At 53.0% G+C, this 20,178-nt stretch overlaps 8 protein-coding genes across 8 annotated transcripts; 5 read left to right on the forward strand and 3 right to left on the reverse strand.

Moving 5' to 3' along the window:
• Nucleotides 1–3,443: 3,443 nt before the first annotated feature.
• Nucleotides 3,444–3,774, forward strand: nhp6 (high-mobility group nucleosome-binding protein; the record flags this gene model as incomplete). Its single annotated transcript, XM_025667644.1, has 2 exons — nucleotides 3,444–3,540; nucleotides 3,599–3,774. Coding segments are annotated over 2 exons (273 nt in total), but the record flags the coding sequence as incomplete, so codon positions are not given.
• Nucleotides 3,775–5,070: 1,296 nt separating this feature from the next.
• Nucleotides 5,071–5,530, forward strand: BO86DRAFT_185173 (uncharacterized protein). Its single transcript, XM_025666622.1, has one exon. It carries the CDS (start codon nucleotides 5,209–5,211, stop codon nucleotides 5,461–5,463), a length of 255 nt encoding a protein of 84 aa, XP_025531080.1. The 5' UTR covers nucleotides 5,071–5,208; the 3' UTR covers nucleotides 5,464–5,530.
• Nucleotides 5,531–6,193: 663 nt separating this feature from the next.
• BO86DRAFT_304794 (uncharacterized protein) lies at nucleotides 6,194–8,154 on the forward strand (the record flags this gene model as incomplete). Its single annotated transcript, XM_025667635.1, has 8 exons — nucleotides 6,194–6,609; nucleotides 6,677–7,102; nucleotides 7,151–7,228; nucleotides 7,282–7,514; nucleotides 7,562–7,679; nucleotides 7,727–7,831; nucleotides 7,880–8,058; nucleotides 8,108–8,154. The coding sequence occupies 8 exons, from the start codon at nucleotides 6,194–6,196 to the stop codon at nucleotides 8,152–8,154; spliced, it is 1,602 nt and encodes a 533-aa protein (XP_025531081.1).
• A 237-nt stretch (nucleotides 8,155–8,391) lies between these two features.
• Nucleotides 8,392–9,779, reverse strand: BO86DRAFT_407027 (CCDC174 family protein). Its single transcript, XM_025674232.1, has one exon. The coding sequence runs from the start codon at nucleotides 9,657–9,659 to the stop codon at nucleotides 8,472–8,474; it is 1,188 nt and encodes a 395-aa protein (XP_025531082.1). The 5' UTR covers nucleotides 9,660–9,779; the 3' UTR covers nucleotides 8,392–8,471.
• A 621-nt stretch (nucleotides 9,780–10,400) lies between these two features.
• BO86DRAFT_304613 (heme-dependent oxidative N-demethylase family protein) lies at nucleotides 10,401–12,094 on the reverse strand (the record flags this gene model as incomplete). The annotated part of the gene is made up of 4 exons (XM_025667628.1): nucleotides 10,401–10,631; nucleotides 10,737–11,557; nucleotides 11,785–11,929; nucleotides 11,984–12,094. 4 exons carry the CDS (start codon nucleotides 12,092–12,094, stop codon nucleotides 10,401–10,403), a joined length of 1,308 nt encoding a protein of 435 aa, XP_025531083.1.
• A 2,322-nt stretch (nucleotides 12,095–14,416) lies between these two features.
• BO86DRAFT_438604 (cytochrome P450) lies at nucleotides 14,417–16,351 on the reverse strand (the record flags this gene model as incomplete). The annotated part of the gene is made up of 5 exons (XM_025676128.1): nucleotides 16,076–16,351; nucleotides 15,110–15,963; nucleotides 14,926–15,036; nucleotides 14,682–14,848; nucleotides 14,417–14,591 (listed from the first exon to the last, which is right to left on the reverse strand). Exons 1-5 carry the CDS (start codon nucleotides 16,290–16,292, stop codon nucleotides 14,417–14,419), a joined length of 1,524 nt encoding a protein of 507 aa, XP_025531084.1. The 5' UTR covers nucleotides 16,293–16,351.
• A 395-nt stretch (nucleotides 16,352–16,746) lies between these two features.
• Nucleotides 16,747–18,139, forward strand: BO86DRAFT_438611 (S-adenosyl-L-methionine-dependent methyltransferase; the record flags this gene model as incomplete). The annotated part of the gene is made up of 3 exons (XM_025676129.1): nucleotides 16,747–16,983; nucleotides 17,062–17,586; nucleotides 17,654–18,139. 3 exons carry the CDS (start codon nucleotides 16,747–16,749, stop codon nucleotides 18,137–18,139), a joined length of 1,248 nt encoding a protein of 415 aa, XP_025531085.1.
• A 574-nt stretch (nucleotides 18,140–18,713) lies between these two features.
• On the forward strand, nucleotides 18,714–20,052 carry fgaMT (4-dimethylallyltryptophan methyltransferase easF; the record flags this gene model as incomplete). The annotated part of the gene is made up of 3 exons (XM_025677007.1): nucleotides 18,714–18,979; nucleotides 19,109–19,839; nucleotides 19,910–20,052. 3 exons carry the CDS (start codon nucleotides 18,714–18,716, stop codon nucleotides 19,942–19,944), a joined length of 1,032 nt encoding a protein of 343 aa, XP_025531086.1. The 3' UTR covers nucleotides 19,945–20,052.
• Between the last annotated feature and the right edge of the window lie 126 nt (nucleotides 20,053–20,178).

Here is a 20,178-nt window from a genome sequence, read left to right on the forward strand (position 1 = left end):
GGTGGCAGCAGCACTTGAGGCTTGAATATGGATGGGTAAGCAAACGGTGACCCCAAGCCGATAAAGTGAGGGAACCCTTGCAGGAGTCAAGAAACAAAGGACAAAATGAAAACTGACAGCTGGGTTGGCGGTAAGTTAGCAATCACTTCTGCAGGTAAAGAAAAATGCCGCCAAAAACTGGCCAGCCTAAGTTTTGCATGTGAGCTGAGGAGATTTGCTTAGAGGGGGGGCGGAGAGAAAGAGAGAAAAAAGATCTGAGCAAACCAGAAGAGAGAGCCCGGCGTTTCCACACCTAGAACGGTAGAACCCAGCAACGGAGTCAATGACCCCTCACTATGGATTGAGAATTACTGAGAGGGCAGGGCGCAGCCACCCCGTTTACAATACATACATTCAGGTATTGTTAGACGTTGTCGGGGGGGTTGTACATAGTACGCGGATCCAGTATTTTGCCGATACTGTAAGTTTTCGATGGACGTCGTTTGCAGTGCGGAATGCGGTGGCATTTACACAGGTACTGTAACTAAAGGACGTCGCTGGAAGGTCTTTCTCTCTATGCAACCCGCTGATATTTGTTTTTCTGGGCAGCGACGACACCCGCCAATATGACCACAGGCTATTAGTGAACAAGTTTGGGGATTTTTAACCATATCACCGGGAAAGTCGCACAATTGGGGACCTAGAACCATCAAAGGAAGAGAAAGAGGAGTCAGTCGTATCTTGTACTGTGCACTCAGACTCCGCCTATTCCAAGCTTGCTAATGCGAGAAAGGTGTCTGAAGCACCAACCTAGACTGCAAAGGAGATTCCCTACCTATACAGAAATCCATACAGGACTTCACCAATCTGAGTAGGGTGTAACTCACTGACCTGACTGAGTAGGAGCAGCAGCGCTGGTCTCGAAAACCGGGCACAGAGCAATAGATGATCACCAAGTATGAGTGAGTGGTTTGTGACTGGTACAATAGCCAACTCAAGAAAAGTTGGCACTATTACTGGCAATAGGAGGTTCCAATCAATAATACCTACATATTATATTTTACATGTGTATTCCGTAGTGACTCCTTCTCCCTGGAATCGGCAGAATGAGTATTGTGATTAATTTAGTTAACAATAGTGCACCTGTTATCACCACTACATCACAGTTGCAGTACCCATTCCACCGTTCATTGGAAGAAGCGGCCTACCCTCGAACAGGAACACTTCTTAGTGCCACTAGACTCTGTTACCACCTCCAGCACAGCAATGGGCCAGCCATCCTTCTCAACACAGTCAGAGGCATATCCATCGGCCTATACAAGGTCAATAGTGCAAGGAGCGCTGTAGGGTATCCACATCATACGACTTCCTTAGAGCGCTTAGTTCATGTAGAGTAGATACATCAAGCATCAAATTGCCTTTGGGGCAGTATGTTTTCGGGATGAATAGCACAATAACAATGATACTAGTAATTACCAGGGCTGGCACCAGTTGAGTTGACAAAGTCTTTACGATCGATAGCGCGACTGGATTGAGCGCGGGAGAAGGGTGAGAGCTGCGCGCATAGAACATCCTCGTCTAGTACTCTGCAGGGCTAGATCTTACTTACCCTGAGGTAAGCAGGCACAGGATTTATGGGCAGGATAACGCGGAGAATTATCGACGCGGATGTGATCTCTTGATTGAGATCGCGCCAGCTCGGCCGTGGTTCCTTCCACCGAAGTACAGTACAAAAGACAGCCCAAGTCATGTCTTTGTGCAGTCGTCAGTCACAAACAGACCGAAATGGCTCAATAATACACCTGCCTATGTATATGTGCATATCCTTTGAAAGAGATAGAAGCTCAAGATGTTTCAAAAATACCAGCTATTCAGAGACGCGCCTTCGCAGATCCTCCCAAGAATAGATGACTTCAATGGCGCGGCATTTGGGGGCAGTCGCGCGGTGTGGAAGTACGACTGAGCGCTGCCAGACTAGTAGCAATTGTTCCCTGAGCGCCTGCCCCGGATGTATGGAGGTCGATACTCACTGTACTGCCCCGGTAGCTTTCAGTTTTCAATTTGGTATAGTAACTTAGCCGTTACTATTGGAGTGGTATCGGATACACCATGGAGCAACTTCTCTTTCCACCGTGTTACAACTATGTATTTTACCCAAGGTCAATTACCCACCCCATAGTGGCGCACAATGGGGTATGAGCAGCGTACGGTAATAAACCATACTGGGGGTAACAGTGGAGCTGCATCAGGTGCAATGCTCAGCACCCACCTTTTTTTCCTTCAGTCGGCAAGTGAAGCCTGGATTGGGCCATGGGAGTGGAAGTCAATTAGATTTGCTGAAAGGAGCACTGCAACCCTGTAGGATAGACCACTCAAGTTGCCCGTCCAAAGCGTGGAAGGTCGGCCAGAATGTCGCAGCGGAGAATCGCAGGAGGGGGAAGGAAGAGAAATGACAAGACATGACGGGTATGGAACCATACGAACCATTCTCCAGCAACGAGCCAGCCAGTCGCAGCCGGCAGCGAGCGGTTGTTTCCCTTGCTGTGCTGCCCACTCCCCCCCTTCCCAAGAGTGTGAGGGTGAGGTAGGAAGAGTAGGTAGGTAGTGGCCCGCCCGCTTTCCCGTCTCTCTCTCTCTCCCTCTCTCTTCTCCTACTACTACTACTCTCCCCTCTCCCTCCCTCTCTCTCACACTCACTCCCTCACTCACCACTCACTCACTCACTCTACTGCTCTCCTCCCATACAATTCTCTCTCCCCATACAAAAAGTACTGCATATAACCGCACCGGTAGGTCCCATATAAACATTCCGCTTTTCGAGCACTGTTTCTTCAACACCACCACAAATTGATTTTCTCCTTCGATCCCGTTTTCTTCCATTCTGATCGCTTTTTCAAATCATCATTTCCCTTGATTTTCCCTCCGGAGTTGCGCGATCTCGCTGTCGCGCCCTCTGCAACAGCACTCTTATAGTTCCTGGCAGCCCTCATATGAACCCAAGCTCTTTTGATTCCCCCACAGTCTTTTTTTGCCAATTCTGTTTCCTTGTCGTTCGCCGTCTACCTGACTTGATTGTCAGGTAAGTCGCTGTTCTGCGCGACTTGCCCTCTTGGTGTCGTTTGGCTTGCGACCGCGATCGTTCTTGTTTGGGCGCGCGCAAGCCACGGGTTGACGCAACGTTTCCCTCCACCCTCTGGCTACGCGCGCTGCAACTCCCTTCCTTACCTGCCTGCTTCTCTCTTGCTGTCATTTTGTTCGCATAAAGCAATCTGTCTGCCGCCCTTCCGAGCCTTCATCGGTCTCATTCAACAATCCTCAACTTCTAGACTAATACTCACGCCTGCAGACCTCAATTCAAAATGCCCAAGGAGAAGGTTACCCGCAAGACCAAGCGTGTTGAGCGCAAGAAGAAGGGTAAGCATCCTTGTCTCCATCGACAATGCTGTGACTAACTTATTGCTCTAGACCCCAACGCTCCCAAGCGTGGTCTCTCCGCCTACATGTTCTTCGCCAACGACAACCGCGAGAAGGTCCGCGAGGAGAATCCCGGTATCTCCTTCGGTACGTACTGCTTGCAATGTCAGCGATGGCATGAACCCTGCCGCTAACAGTCCTTTAGGTCAGGTTGGTAAGATGCTCGGAGAGCGGTGGAAGGCCCTGAGCGATACGGAGCGCCGCCCCTACGAGGAGAAGGCCGCTACCGATAAGAAGCGTTACGAAGACGAGAAGGCCAGTTATAACGTAAGTTGTCTTGAACTCTGTATGCTCTTGATGATGTTAACAGTGCTGGTGTAGGCTGCCGCCGAAGAGGATGAGGAGTCCTCTTAAAGCTCCCCAATCCCCTAGGTCTTGTTGCTTGGACCCAATGGCGTTTGTGTCTTTTCTCGTGTGACGTGTATTTGTGGCTTTCTATATTCTATTATCTATTCAACGGCTTCTGGTACGGATGACGGTGGTTGTTTCCTCTCCTTGCTTTTCTGTTCATGAAGGATATCAATGGGAAATGTTTACTGTACGGACTGGCGGCTTTCGGACACATTTGGCTTTGAATTGAGGAGTCCCGGCGCTGAATCTCAGAGCTGTAAGGAAACCTGATTTGAGCATCTATGATGAAATATCGAAATGAAGCTGCAGAAAGTGTGAGGCCAGCAAAGACTGCTGTATAATAGCTTAATCAACCGCATCCTCACCTAAGCGACTCTGGATCCCGGGCCTATTTTGATTAAACTTTTTTTTCGATCAGTGTTGATGATTGATAGAACTCCTGTGTGGGTATGTAAGAATATAAGGTCAGATCCGGTACGCAGAATGCTTCCATGGGGGAGGAATCTGGTATTTCTGGAAGGACTTTCCTTGCAGGAGTTGGCCCAAGCTCCCGGCGGTGACGCGGGGCGGACAGCTTGTTTACGTGTTCGACGCGTCCAGTTCTCCGATATCCCCGGGAAGCTTTGGAGCCTGGGAGCCTAGGAGCCTTGGAACCTGAATTTGTTTCATGCCTCAGGCCAAGGTAAAAAACGGCATGTGTCAGGTGGGTGTTGTGAACAAGTCATTTCGATCATAAAGTGCTAGTCAACTTATGTTTCTCAGTCAAGTCTACATATACTTGGGGGATGCTTGGCTAGGGGTATAGTCATGTATATCTGCCCAAAGCTACGGCAAATCAGGTTGAGGATATATATGCGTGTCACGGGCGTTTGTTAGTGATAACTTCAAGTTCAATCTAGTTTTGTACAGTACATACTTCGCTAAATACAGTAACACTGGCAACCACTTATTCTGCTTGAAGTATATTGTCTTTTTCTTGATTTATCTTGACTGATTTTATCGCGGGAAGTAATAAAGTCAACAGAATCACCATTTTTCGTCTCATTAAACAGTCACGCCTGTCGATGCGAGTGACATCGGGCAGTTATCTTGGATGTGCTCTCCAATATTGATATTTAGTATGATGCAGTGCAATGAAGCCGTCGGCCCCAAACTTTAACAACGATTAGATTTCCGAGTCTTCTTCCTTCCTCGAGAGTCCCGTGACTGCCAGCTTCTCTAGTAAGGTTTCTGTTTCCCCTCATCTGCAAGTCAGACAGACAGACACTAATGATTAGCATGGTTAATTGAGTTGCTCCAACGGGTTTCCCTTGTTCACAAAGTACTCTGTACTATGTCAGTCATGGCCAATATGACATACAGACCTACAGAGCAGTATCCTCTGCACGAGTTGCTGCAAAGGGTATGAAGGCACTCCTTGTCATCTTTTGCATTGAGGACTCCTACTGCCTGTGCTCGTATCACCACAACTCCCCCCCCCACACCAGGATGAAGTCACACCACGGTCTTCTCCTCGTCTTCCTCCTCCATTTTTCCCCTCCACCATCGCTCCATCCCGCCATGCATTTCCACCGCCCGTCATTGGCTTTTGCCCGTCGCCGCCGCATGAACACGTCAATGGTGCCCCCCTCGAGGTCGGAGGCACGTTACAGTCGTTAGACGAGACAGACAATCGATTTGTCGGTCTGTCGGTCTGTCGGTCTGTCGGTCTCAGGCTTCTTCTTCTGACCTTCTGGCCTCTAGCTTCTGGCTCCAGTGCCGGTCTGTCCGTCCGACAGAGAGCCGCAAACTAACTACCTAGCAACTATGGGCTGCTGCCATTCCGTCCGGCAACAAACTAGACTGAACTTAGCCCCACCCGCGGGTGTTTCTTGTTCTGCATTCCTTCCTTTGTGCGGGTGATCGAGATCAAAACCCTGTCTGACTCGAACTCGACCCTCGCTCTTCTTCCTGTGTGTTTGCGCGCTGGTGCTGGTGCTGGTGCCCTCTGCGTCTGGTGCGAGTTGCACCTTTGCCTGGTCAATCCTTGGGCGAGACTCCAATCCATTCATCCTGTTCCAATCCATCTGTTTGGTGAGACTCCAACCGACATGCATCCCAGGGACGATCCCACCGATAAGAGATTCTCTTTCTGACTCCAGCATTGCAGTCTACTGAGTTGTCTCCCCCTGCCCCTCTCTCCTGGTGTATCTACTACCCTATCACGTAATTCTCTCTGGACCCGTTGATCTCCTTTGCCGGGATCTCCATATAAATCGTCAAGCAGCTATAGTGAGCCGCGTGTGTCTGTCTGGGGGGAGTCTATCTCTTCCTTGCCTCTCGACCTCAACCATACAACGAAAGATCCCCATAAGCATACATGCATGGCCTACCATAAGTGACCATCACTATGGCTCTGCGTACATCTGCCGACAATGCAGAGGACGTGGCTGCTGGCTTCCGTCTTTTCCGCGACCCTCTGCCGGAGCATTCAACGGAGATTACCAGCTTGATCGCCGATCTTTATGCAATTAGCACCTCCCTCAAGAATCTTGAAGACTTGACCCGCAATCGGAACTACCGGCGCAACCTGCACACCGTCCAGCCCGACCTAGAACTGGTTCGGGCAAGCTTGAAGTATACGCTCGAAGATGTTGTCGACTTCTTTGGAGACCTGGAGGCGCGGAGAGGCTCCAGCCGTGAGGTCTACAAACGGACATGGGTTGACCTCTGTACTTTCTTCCGGGAAGAGTCGCAAGACTCACTGTCTACCCGTCTAGCCAAGTATAAGGCCTTTCTGTCCGATTTGGAGGCTCTAATGAAGGGGTTCGTTCTCCACGTGGCTCTCTCTGGAAACGCAGGTCAATTGACACATGCTTCTGTAATCATGTAGTAATGCACCCGACGATCGACTGATGTCCGCTCTGCGACGCAATCTCAAAGGTTTGTTGGTGCAGCAGGAATCCCAGGTTGCGTCACATCTGGGCTCCCTGTCTCTGAGTTCCCCGTCGTCTAGCAGCAGCAGTAGCAGCAGCAACACCAGTGGCGAACCTGGCAGTCCGGTCAGTGATCGCAGACCCCGCACCCGACGATCATATGAGCGAGCGCGTCCGTCTCACCTGGGGCCCCAGTCGCCCACCTCCGCTTCATCTGGCACATTCTCGGATATCCCTCCCTCAGCTCCAGATGCACCGGGCTCGCCGTCTACTACGACTGCCACTAGTCAATCGACCAATTCCAGCGTACTTGGCGAGCATTGGGCACGACGGGTGTTCTTAGACGATCACACGCAAACGCCTATCCCCTATGTTGGCGAAAGGTGAGACAGTGGGCTTCGGTCGTGCAGACATGCGCTGACAAGCTGCAGCTCCAAGTGTCTGGGCGAACCCAAGTCCAATCCGAAAGCATGGCTTGATGGCGAGGGATTCGAGGAGCTTTTACAGTTGTGAGTTGCACATGCGCCTCATCTCAGTTGATGGATGGACTGACGGACGGTAGAGCATTCAACAGCGAGACGGATCTCAGGGTATGCTTCTATCTACGAGATGAAGACCACCGTGCACGCATTGTGTGCAAAGCCCGTCGTTCTGCGCGGTCGAACGAATATTTCATCCTACCATTGAATATGTTGGAGATCGTCCGCGTCGGATCCTGTCTGCAGTTGTGCCGGCGCCGTCGTGGAGGCAGCGAACTGGTTCTATGGGCCAACCTCAAATTCAGCACCATTGAGCGTACGTCTGATGTGGGTGATTTCCGGAGCTTACTGACGCGAAAGCAGAAATGGTGATTTTCTTCTGCACCTTCTTGGCCCTTCGATCGCAAGATTCCGGGCGTCCTGTGGCTGTGGAGAGCATCCGCGACTACGAGCTGGCGCAAGAGGAAGAACTCTTCGGAGGGTAGGTCAACCTCTCCCATTGACGGCGACAGGCACTAATCGAGCCAGGCAAATTGTGGATGACGATTTCCTCCATGCACTGCGTGTTTACCGGGACGAGATTTCCGGCGCTGTACGGCTCCAGGCATCGGTCCACAAGGGGGAATTGAAGCGGTGAGTCTCCACGAGCTTGCCATATGGTCCTCTGGCTAAATGATCTAGATCCCCCGTCTGGACGGCTTTTATCACAGACCACATTGGGACTCGCGGCTGGATTCGCCGTACCGAGCCCAAGGTTGTAGTGCTGAAGGAGATACGCAGGAGCATCTTCACGTTCCCGGATTATACACCACCTCAGACAACTCGAGGAGAGCATGTCCTGAAATTCACCCATCGTTCGGGTACGTACCGGCGGATTGTTTCATGAGTAACAATGCTGACTGTGGTTAGATGCGCAAGGCTTTTATGAGACTATGATTGAGCTCGCGCATGGATGAAACATATGTTATCATGGGCAGGACAGAGCGCTAGCGCTTGCTGCCAGGAAAATGGATATGATTGATGACTGATGACTGATGCCCACTAAGAGTTAATCGGGAGGTTTCCTGTTTGTGGTCGGAATGGCCGTGACGGTGGCATGTGCTATATACTATACATAAAGCTGGTCCCAGACCAGGCAATGATACCCTTTGATTCCTCCGTGGACCTGATTCTTTGAGTGTCATGAATAAAAACAATTTTTCAATTCCGATGGGTATCTCTAGAGTGACAAACACGCAACGCCAGCACGAACGCGGGGTCTCACGGCAACAGTTCAGACCACGCCGACGTCGCCCAACCCGGCGAGGAACATCTCCGCGCGCCTCTTGGACCTCAACTCCTCGACCTTGACGCGCCTCTCGTTCCGGGCGTCTTCCCTCCTCGCGCGCCGCTGCTGCTTTTCCTCCCGCTCCCTCTGCGTCTCCTCCCTCGCGACCCGCAGCTCCTCCATCTGCCGCCGCCGCGTCTCCTCATCCCTGGCGAAGGCATAGAACCCGGTCCCACGGTTCCGGACCTCAGCCTCGGCATCGTAATGCGTCTCCTCCGGCGGGGTCACCGAGCGATCGCGGCGTTTGGCCAGGTACGCCATGTGCGCCGCGACGTTGGCGTCCGGGTTGAACGCCTCGCTCTGCACGGTCTCCCCATAGATGAGGTTCTCCGGCTGACGCGGCCGCCACCTCTCGCCGGCCTGATGACGGGCCCCCTCCCCCTCCCCGTCCCCATCCTCCTCCTGCTGCCTCTTGACTCTCGCCGCCTCCGCCGCCTCGGCCCTAGTCCCGCGCCTCGTCCGGCCCAATTCATCCTCGTAGGAGACAATCGACGCATCGTCCCTGCTGGCCCCATCCCCCCCCTCACGCTCCTCCTCCTCTTCCTCCTCCTCCTCCTCGTCATCCTCCCCATCAAGATGAGATCGCGCATCCGCCCACTTCCGATCAAAATCCACCAACCCCTCCCTCTCCCTGCGCCTCAACTTCCTCAAATACCGCTCCCCTTCCCCTTCCCCTTCTCCCTCCGATTCAGACTCACTACCACCAAGATACAGCCCCCGCTTCAAATCCTCATACACCCTCGCCTTCTCCTGCATCCGCCGCTTCGACCGCAACAGCACCGCCTCGTCCACCCGACCGCCCAGGTCGCGACTTTGCCGGTGCACCTGCACCTGCGCAGCCGCAGCCGCACCCCCGGAGGAGGTCGTCGCATCAGTGTCCACGAGATCCTGCGCCGCGCGCTTCTGCGCCCCGCGGTTCGGGCGGGCGAAGAGGCCGTCCGATGCGTCTTTGTGCTTGGAGGGGCGGGGGCGGCCGGTGGTCGTCGTCGTCGATGCGGACCCCGGATCTCGGGCGGCGATGAGGTTGGATAAGGTGGCCGTGAAGGCGAGGGTTGCGGCGGAGGAGGAGGAGGGGGCATTCTGGGGAGATTGCTTTTTGCGCGGCGGGTGGCCGTAGAGGTTTGGGTTGGACATCTTCTTCTTTTTGTCGGGCGTGAGGGAACTGTAGATTATCGTCGTGGTGGTGGGGTTGTTGTTATACTGGCAAAAAAAAAAAAAAGGTAGGGAAGGGTAACTTTTGGAATCAAATGGGAGGTTCGCAAGTGTGGATGGGGATAGGTTAGGATCCGATAAGACATACAGTAACGCGCGGAGGTGCTTGGATGGATGCCGCGGCGGAGCATGCGCTATTCCAAATTGGGGGAAGGGTTTCTGCCACCGCCAAAACCTACCACTCTGCCCCACCTTTCTTCCCGGCCTGTTCAGGGCCAAAACATGCCCAGTGGATTGCGGCGGCGAGGTCGCGGGCGTTCTGCCGCTTGAGGCGCTGTAGCTGCACAGATTTTCATTGGATGAGGTAGGACCGCATTGCTGACCGCTTGGCGCGGCAGAACGCTCGCGACCTCGCAGGTCGCAGCAGCGATTTCAGTGGTGAACAGGCCCGGGAAAAAAAGTGGGGCAGAGTGGTAGGTTTTGGCGGTGGCAGAAAACGGTCCCAGGTTGCCTCGGTCTACTGTACTGTACAGTACCTACCCTCGTCGATAGGGACTCGGGAAGTGTATGATGCTACTTAGGCTCGACACTCCACTTTTTGTGTATATTAACGTTGCAGAAGGGAGAGTCAAAAGGGACGTATCTGCTTATCGAAGCGACGATGGCTCTATGGTTTTCTAGTCCAAAAAAGGTTGACATGAGATCGAGCATTCAGACTGTATGTCACCCCCGCAGATATGCCTTGACTGCATCCCCCCAAACCGCCCCCCTCTTATACCACCACATCTCCGGCACACTGCCCCCCTTCAACCCATCGATCGCCTGCGCCAGTTCCTCGCCGAGGCCTTCCTCCTTGACCGTCCGAATCGGGTAAGTGTACGTATGGAAGGTGAACACCAGCGCCTTGGTCCTGGGTAGACGATGGAGCGTCTGGCGCTCGCAGCGCAGGAAGGTCTACAACGGAGGTTAGCAGCACATCTCATGCCCGGATAACACAGCACAGCTGCATCCAACGACAGCCGACAGTGGGTAAAAGGGGGTGATCGAAACAGAACATACATCATCCACATTCAACGCACCCAACCCCATCACCCCGTCATGCTGCCCGCCCTTTCCCTCCCCACCGTCAGCCGCATCGCCATGAATGCCCCCAAACGCAGCGAATAACTCCGTCCCCGTCGTCACGCTCCAGTTCACCCGCTGCACGAACCGCCCGACCTCCAACTTGGCAAAGAACCGGTCCATGCTCTTCTCCAGCTTCTCCTTGTACCGCGGCACAGGGTCGTGGATGGCGGAGAGCGTGCGGCCGAGTTTCTCGCGCGTGTCGAAGCCCGCCGGGTAGAAGGTCGTGTACGCTTGAAGGGTGTATTCGTCCTCTTCGTCCGCCTTTTTCTCTGCGACGGTATCCTCATCACGGGGTGGACCTACCCGTGAGGTGGGCAGTAGGATCAGGAAGTCCTCGTCCACGACCGTTCCCAGCGTGGTAAGGGCTTCGCGGGCCGAGATGGGACACCTGGTCGGGATGGACCGATTGGTGATTCTGTTGAGGAGGTATTTCGGTTTCCTCTCCTTCGTTGCCGTCGTCTCCCCAGCTAGGCCTTCATCCGTGTTTTCGTCACTCGTGCTGCTGCTGCTGCTGCTGCTAGTAGTGTCGACCAGATCAAAGACCCCCGGATACCTGGTGGGGAGGTATACGCCGAGAACAAACTCGTAGAGTTCGCGGACGGCGGAGTGGGCGAGGCTGCCTTCTGACTCGGCGGTGGGTGTGACGCCGATCACGACGGAAGGGTATTTCGAAAGCAGGGACTGGCGGTAGGCGAGTCGAGATCTGTAGGTCTTGTCGATTAGGATGAGGGTGGAGATGTCGAGGTTTGAGAGGGCTGTTATGTCGGTGGTTGGTTAGTTTGTCGTATAATGACGGGGGATGAGGTTGGTCTGGGGCTCAAGACAGCAACAGCGGGCTATCGGGATATGTAGTTCATACAACTCGAGTGGGTGCATCGGAGAGAGGCGTGGAGCGTCCTCAAGACACTGGCCCTGTGCAACAGGAATAGGCAACGAAAGAGGACAGAGGCAGGTTTGCACAGGGAGACATGGAGCTCCATACCCATTGTGAGATGATACTTCGCCTTGAAAGGCCGGAACTGCACTGGCTCGGTAGTCTCCCAGTCGAAGGAGTGGAGAGGCTCAATGGGCGGGTACCCATCTTTTTCTGTTTCCGAAATGACATCGTCATTTGAGTGTGGCCGGCCCTGGACATCCTCCAGTTAGTTTCAATATGACGGTACATTATCAGAGAGACATACTCGGATGAATCGTCCAAAGAGCCAGAGGGTGAGTACAAGGAAGACGATTGAGAAGGGATTCCGCTCGACGTATAGTATGCTGGCATCCAAGGTTGACGTGAGAAGGTCCATTGTCCGGACCCCTGGGTATATACTAGTATTTCTGGAACAACCGGCCGAAAGAGGAGAAGGAATTGAGGAGAGACGTAGGAGAGGCGAGTAGAGTGCAGTGCATCAATAGAAGTACTTCCACGTTATCATGCCCGCGGGGCGTGGCAGTCCAGTGGCAGATACCTTATCCTCCCATAAATTGCATACTATCGCGGGCTGCCATTGGTGGGAATCCCCGCTGTCTGCTGATTGCTCAACCTGCCGATAATAGTCACGATAGTACCTTCAATGGAACCTGATCAGTTAGATTAGGGCAAATTGATATACGGATAAATAAGAGTACATACAGGGTATCAATATACACAGACGAATTTCAAACATGTCGCCAGTCACTTTGTCCATACATGCAGACCTCCCTCCAACTGCCTGATCACAGGCATCCATCCACCTTCACTTCGCGCGATAGCCAATCGGCAGTCAGATGGTCCATCCAAGACAGCATAAATCCAAAAATGATAAATTTGAAGGAAAATAGCCTCACCGGGAGGCTAGCAGAGCTCTCTCAGCACCGAGGGAGGGGGGGAGAGACGCCATCTGCGCTCAGTTGTTCTCGTCTCCCTCATACCTCCCACCTCTGCTTCGTAACTTCTCCACGCTGGCAATGCCCCCATCGCCGATATCATTCACCAGGGCCCCCGTCCCCAGCCCCAGGACCCTAGGCTGCCCATCCGGCCTCTCGTTCAAGCTCGGGGCTCGCGGCCGCTGCTTACCCCTCGCTCGTCCGCCGATGAGGGGGAATTCGTATTTCACCATCCGCCAAATGTACAGACATATGTCAAAGACCAGCAGTGTAGCCCAGGGAAGTATAGTGACAAAGCCGAGAAAGATCTGTAGCGTCACCAATCAACCGTTAGTTAGAAGCTTGGGAGGAAAAGCGGTAAGCAAGGAGAGTAAAGGAGGGGTGAGACGGACAAAGACATGCACAAGCCAGTTTTCGATATAGAGAAAGTCGGGCGGAAGAAGTGAGTACCATGCCATGGTGGTGGATGTCAAGGCTTGATGATTGTTGTGGGTAGGAATATGGGTTGTTGCAGAAGAAAGGGAGCGAAGCGGAAGGTAATGGTATGGTGTATTGTTCGTTTCAGTGGATTGGTGGTGGTGAGGTCGCTGCTGGAAGTTCGGCGAGCATCGGTGTGGGTACGGCACGAGTTGGCAAGCGGGGACAGCAGTTGCCAATACTTGTCCTCCGGTTGGGAATTATATATACCCTGTCGACTGGGGTATGGCGAAGCTGTTTGTATTCGATCACAGGGAATCCGACGGCACCCGGAGTCCGGCTCGGCACTCTGGTGTGGTGGGCGCAAGCAGCAAGGTACGTGGGCCGATGTTCAGTCTGTTGCAGGAGAAGTCGGTCGGGCAGTCACGGAGCTACCTTGACTGTCGATAAACAACCGCATTGCAGCCCCGTGAAGCAATCGAAGCTGGCTGGTGTGAGAGAAGAGAGGGGGGGAAATGATGACGGATGATGGACGAAGAGTGAGGGCCGATGAGCTGCGGGTCTGGCCATTAATTGGTCAGCATCCTCGGTTCCTGAGGTGCCTTCCAAGTTCCTATCGGGTTTAGTACAAGTAGTTGCCTAGTAGTATTTATATACAAAAGTTGGGTTGGGGTTTTATACATACTCCTAAACTGCAGTAAAAGTTGATCATTAAAGAATTATATTCTTTACCAGATAAGAATTCTTTTAATTACTTGAAAAAATAGATCTATCTTAATTCTTATTAAGTATACTAATATTTTTAAGTCTTAACTGTATTTTACTTTTGAATCTAATTATAATCTAGGTTAATTATATCTGTATACTATATTAAAATATCTTTAATCAGCAGCCCAGTAGAATTAACCCTACTTAATATTTACTTTGCGCTTTGTCTCTAAGTAAGAGATAACTGGAGTCAGTTGATTAAATTATACTTTAGTCCTGGCTCTTTCCAAATAAAGTCTGGGTAACTTATATTATCCACAGTAAAGAAGTTCTTAGAGCTAATATAGCAGGCATAGGCAACTGCTGTAGTCCTATACTTAGAATAATACTAACTATTTTAGTACTGTAGATACTGGAAAAAATCCCTTATCCTATACTGCAAGTTGTAAAATGACAACAAGCGCGGTACCTGGAGTGCTCCCGATTCAGCTGTGGAGTTTACTCTTGCTTCACAATCTTCCCACATTCCATCAAAGAAAGTCGGCAATGGCCTAATCGGGAACCAAGGAGACAATATCCATTGCCAGGGAGATAGATGTGCCTGCCACCCCCCCACAATCTTACTTCCATCACTTCTCTTACTCCCTCACCATCCCCATCACCCGAATCCTCGTTCCCTGACTATCCCGTGGGGGATACGCCACGAAGCAGTCCCAATGCGGGCTCACATCTCGCGCTGTAGTTTCGAACAGTTCCAAGTCAAATCGCCGGATCAAGGTCGCCAAGCTGAGGTTCACCTGGCAGTAGGCAAGGCTGGGAAAGAGGGATCGCAGGGTCAGCAAGGTTTCCAATGTTCCGCCCCGCAGCCCAGAGACAGGGACTAGTAGGAATAGGCCAGCATACTTAATTCCAGAGCATTGCCGCCCGCCTCGCATAAAGGAGGTCATGTATTTGTCCAACCTGAAGCCGGCCGCGCTCGCTTTGAGCCAGCGGTCAGGTTGGAAGGCGAGACCATCGGGGAACAGCTGGGGGTTGGTGTGCACGAACCAGCTGATCATGCTGACCGGGGTCTGGGAAAGGATAGGAGGTTCAGTTCCAAGGGCCCCGCCAAATTGGACCCGGGGGGGGGGGGGGTGTTTAGACTCACGCCCGCTGGGATTGTCCAGTCTTGGTACTGGAGGTCTTCGTGGGGGGCGATTCTGGGGCTTCGACTGGTGATGCCAAGCTGAAGGCGGATCCCCTCTTGCACACAGGCCGACTTGCAGACAACACCATTCGATCAGTTGATGAGGACAAAAAGCACTGGCAAAGGCCCGGAATGATGAACGTACCATGTAGGGAAGAGATTCCAGTGCTTGCCACGAGGCGGGGGTGGTCGGCTCCGGCATCACGGTCTTCAATTCCTCGCGCAGCCTCCGCAACTTGGCCTTGTCATTGAGGAGGTGGAACAGACACAGTTCCAGCGTCTTGGCTGAGGTCTCACTGCCGGCGTGGAGAAGGTTCTGGGCTTCGCTGTTGAGTCGCCAGGCCTCTTTCTCGTGCGCGGGGAGATCACTCTCCAGAATGGCGGCGAAAATGGTCCGGGGGGGCAGGATCCCTGCCTGGTATTGCTGACAGACCAACTTGGTCTGCTGGTCGATACGGCTCTGCCAGCGCATCAAAAGCCCCAGGCTGGGTCGGATGAAGGTGATCAGGCCGGCGGGGAAGAGCTGGACCAGGTCATGCACCCAGGGAAAATGTCGCAGGAAGGCCGCTTCCTCGTTGGCAGCCGTGATGGTGTTCTTCCATTCGGTTCCCAGGACATCATCGTCGAGACAGGCGTAACTATCGCCGTATGCGTAACACGAGATGATCTCGATGGTCAAGCCCATGGCTGCACTGGGGACGTTCACGATCTTCTTGCGCTCGATGCAGCTTTCCAGATACGCGCAGAGCCGATCGATTTTCTCCCGGATCAGCGGCTCGATTCCGCGGATGGATCTCTTGGAGAGGAAGGGGAGCAGGGCTGCTGCGCGCCGGTGGTGCAGTTCATGCTGTGTCGTGGAGAATACTGACCCTGGGGCCGCGTCGAGCTTCACATACTTTTCGTCCTTGTCCCGACGCTTCCAGGACGGGGCATAAATCTCGTCGTAGTAGTAGGGGTCGTCGATGTGGAGCTCGCGCGGAGTTATCCGGACAATGGGACCTGAGGAATCAACAGAAGTTAATCTTTCCCCCTCATCCTTGATTCATTGATTGATCGATTGATTGAGGCTTCGTGTGGAGGCTGGGGCTGGGGGGGGATTTGAATGACGAACCATAGACCGCATGCATTCGCTCGATTTCCCAGAGAAACTTCCCCCCCTGGACCAGATCATAGTAGCACTCGTACCAACTGGTCAGGGCAGCGAGCTTCGGTCCGGGGAATCTGGCCAACGGATGGAAGACAAGTCGGTACACCGTGAGTCCAGCCAGGTACAAGCTCAGGATACCTACAAAGACCAAGAGAAGGCCTCCGTCAACGAGAAGCGCCATCCTGGGGATTCTGCGGTTGAGTAGTACGACTGATGACCGAAAGGATGAACGAGGGAAAGAGGAATAATGTCTTACTGTCTGGAAGGAATCTCCGACTGGGTGATATCAGGATTGCTAGGATTGCCACCATGACGAGCTACAAGTAAGGGTCGAGTCCTGTGAGGACCGGTGAGGACCGGTGAAGACTGGTGAAGACTGCTGAGGGGTACTGTACAGTACGATGTAGAAAGGTGGAGCCGATGGAATGAATGCATGCATGCCTCCCTCCGTCTCTGCTCCATTCTGGCATGCCCCACCACACTCCTTGCGCTTCATCTCAGGGAAGTGCGCGCTCGATCGCCGGTTTGTGGTCTGCACACAGCCTAATTTGAATGGTTTAAATCATTCGGCCCCCACCGCAACCACAAGCTTAGATCCCCGTTGGCAATCAATACAATCCCAACTTCCGACCATCATGTCCTCCTTACCAGCTCTGGCGAGGACTCTTGAGGCCAAAATCGAGGCGCTCGTGCAGGAGCTGGCGAAGGTCAACCTTGACAGGTATACATTCGAAGACGAGGATGCGCCGCTTGAATTACCTCTGTCAAGTGCGCAGGGATACCATGCAAAAGCCGAGGTGATTGAGGCGGCGGAGAAGATTCTCCGCCTGGCCCGCGGACCATTAGGGCATCTACAAACCTATGCAACCACAGTGAGCAAGCCCCCCTCTGCGCATGAATGGAAGAATCAGTTCATGTGCCATGCATGCTAAGGTCCGCCGGATACGTAGGGCCTGGAAGTCGGCACCATTCAGACCCTGATCAAGCTCAAAATTCCCTCCATGATCCCGTTGGGGACATCCAAATCTTGTCGCGAGTTGGCGTCCGAGGCGAACGTATCCGTGCAGTTACTGTCACGGATGATTGCCCTGGCGTCGACATGTGGATTTCTCGCTGTCGGTGCCAATGGTGAGGTGAGACATAATTCCATGTCCTCGATCTTTGTCCGAGACCAGCAAGCCGCCGGGGGGGCAAGCTGGACGCTGGAGATTTACTCCCGGGTCGCCCCGAACATGTACGAGTCCCTCCAACTGAATACCAAGGGCGACGATCCCGCCGCCTGCGCGGTCGGTCTCGCATATCGAGATGTCGAGGACAACGGTCGCCTCAAGACATTGTGGGACGTTCACGCGCAGTCCCCGACGCTGGACCGCCAGTTTCATGAACTCATGGCGGCCAGCTGCGCCTCCCCGATGGAGTCGGTCGACCACGTGGTTAATGGATTCGACTGGAAATGTATCAATTCGCTTGTCGATGTAAGTGCCTACCCCGCTCCTCAAGGCGATCTCTGCAAAGGTCAATCATAACCGATATTATACATAGGTTGGCGGCTCGATCGGGCATACCTGCTTCGCTCTCACGGCTCGGTACCCCCATCTGCAATGCACCGTCCAGGACCTCGCTACAGCCATCAGCGAGGCCTCCCCGACCGCCAATGTAAGGTTCATGGCGCACGACTTCTTCGAGCCCCAGACCGTCACCGCCGATGCTTACTTGTACCGCTTCATCCTCCACGACTGGTCCGACGAAGACTGTAAGCGTATCTTGTCCGCCGCGGTGGCGGGCCTACCCCGGGAATCGCGGTTGATTATCATGGACATGGTGCTCCCCGCGAAAGGCACCCGGCCTTGGTTGATGGACAAGTATATTCGGACGCTCGACATCGCCATGTATGCCCTGCTCGCAGGGAAGGAGCGGTCATTGGAGGAGTTTCGGTCTCTGGTGGCGGCGGTGGCGCCGGAGCTGCAGTTCGAGAGCTGCCATTGTCCTGTTGGTAGTGCTTTGAGCATTCTAGTTTGGAGGAATTAAGACGGCTGTACTCGAGTCGAAGGAGGGCCTAGCCGGCCAGACGGACAAACTGCGTTAAAGCTGCGTTACATTGGTTCATTCCTAGTTGGAGTAGCAAACTTCCTAGACCCTTTCGTCTGTCTGCTGCCAGACACGTATAGGGAAGAACCTACGAGGACTCTAGGGAAGAGCCGGCCCAGACCCATGAAGACAAAATTGGTCACGATATCATCGAGCATTCGAGGCGTCACAGAACAATTGCCTCAAAAGCCTCAAAACAGCTTCTTATCAACAAGTAACTCAGACCTGACTCTCAGCGGAGCCCAGCACGCACAGCGTCTCCAATAGATGCATGCTGGTCGGAGAATGATAAAGTAAGGTGTGTCTCAGAGAAAGGCAAGGGTGGCCAAGGGTGGTAAGAGTGGTGATGCTTGCATTCCAGGGCAACGAGATCCTTAATATTGCGGTCTGCGAAGGCTGGGATGGCCTTTATATCCCTCACGACGGCGACCATTCTCCTGCCTAGGATAACCAAAGTCTCCCCCAACAAAGTCTTCCTTCTTGGATCATTGATTGATTGTGTGCCACCTCCATCATGTATCAACCTACCATCATTGATATTCGTGCCGTCAAGGTTGAAGACTCCATCTATGAGGCGGTGATGGATGGAATCCAGAAAGATCCACGCACCCTCCCGATCCTCATCCTCTACGGCACTGAAGGATTGCAACACTGGGACCGTCACTCTCATGCTCCCGAATATTACCCCCGTCATGAGGAACTTCATATTCTTCGAGAACAGGCCCATAAGATGGCCGACTCAATTGCGGACAATAGCGCCATCGTTGATTTGGGCAGCGGGTAAGAAACCTCTCTCGTTCTTTATTTCTCTGTCTCCTTTTCTTTCCTTGTTTTGCTGCGGTTTGCACCACACGAGGGAAAGATCACTGTTAACCTGGGGTATGCCTTTCTCCCTTTTCCTTTTCCCAGAAGTTTGGACAAGATCAATATTCTCTTGGACGCCCTAGAAGAAATGAAGAAGAATGTGACCTACTATGCCCTCGATCTGAGCCGTGCAGAGTTGGAGTCGACGCTGCGCACGCTGCCAACCGAGCGATGGCAGCACGTCCAGTGTGCTGCACTCCACGGCACATTTGAGGATGGACTGGCCTGGATTAAGGAAGACGCTAAGAAAACCGGTCGGCCACACTGCGCGCTCTTTCTCGGCTCAACTATCGGTAACTTCTCGCGCGAGAACGCAGCCAACTTCCTCCGCAGTATGGTGGAAGCCACCTGTACGCCTGACGATCAGAGCTCTGTCCTGGTCAGTATCGACTCCTGTAAGCTTCCCACCAAGGTTTTGCGAGCGTACACTTCGGATGGTGTGGTCCCCTTTGCCCTGGCTGGTCTACAGTATGCGAGTACTATTATTCAGGACGCCAGCAGTGATGCCAAAGGCCATGTCACGGAGGTCTTTCAATCCAATGATTGGTACTATCTCAGTGAATACAACCCGGTTATGGGGCGGCACGAAGCCTCGTACACGCCTCGGGATCGCGATATCCAGTTAGGCGCCCCGTTAGATCACATCACTGTTAAGAAAGGCGAGAAGATCCGCTTCGCATACAGTCACAAGTATAATTCTAGCGAGCGTAAGGATCTCTTCGACAAGGCCGGTGTCCTTCCAGCTCAAGTTTGGGCTGATTCAACCTGTGATCTGGGTAAGACCTCCTCGCCCACTTCATCAAATTCTGGCATGAACTGATCTTTGTTGATGCGTTGGTTGTCAAGCCTTCTACCAGCTCAAGCTCGCAAACAAGGCCTAAGCTTGACCGCCGTCGTGGCTCTATTTCTTTTTCTGAGTAGTATACAGGCACCATGTACTCTACTCTACTGGGACTGTCTCCGTCCTGCCGCCAGAGATTAGTTATTGCCGATAGAATTGAAAATTGATTAGTTGTAGGATTTGCCTCACAGAAGACAGAATGCATCTTATTAGTACATATCGATCAATAATTGAGTGGATTCACTCACAATGGTGATTAATGAAATTGGCGTGG

Source organism: Aspergillus japonicus, assembly GCF_003184785.1.
Source record: "Aspergillus japonicus CBS 114.51 unplaced genomic scaffold BO86scaffold_6, whole genome shotgun sequence".
Lineage (NCBI taxonomy): Eukaryota > Fungi > Ascomycota > Eurotiomycetes > Eurotiales > Aspergillaceae > Aspergillus > Aspergillus japonicus.

Excerpts from the sequence above, each read along its gene's own strand:
- BO86DRAFT_185173 (XM_025666622.1), top strand. The coding sequence starts at position 5,209 with ATGAAGGCACTCCTTGTCATCTTTTGCATTGAGGACTCCTACTGCCTG.
- BO86DRAFT_407027 (XM_025674232.1), bottom strand. The coding sequence starts at position 9,659 with ATGTCCAACCCAAACCTCTACGGCCACCCGCCGCGCAAAAAGCAATCT.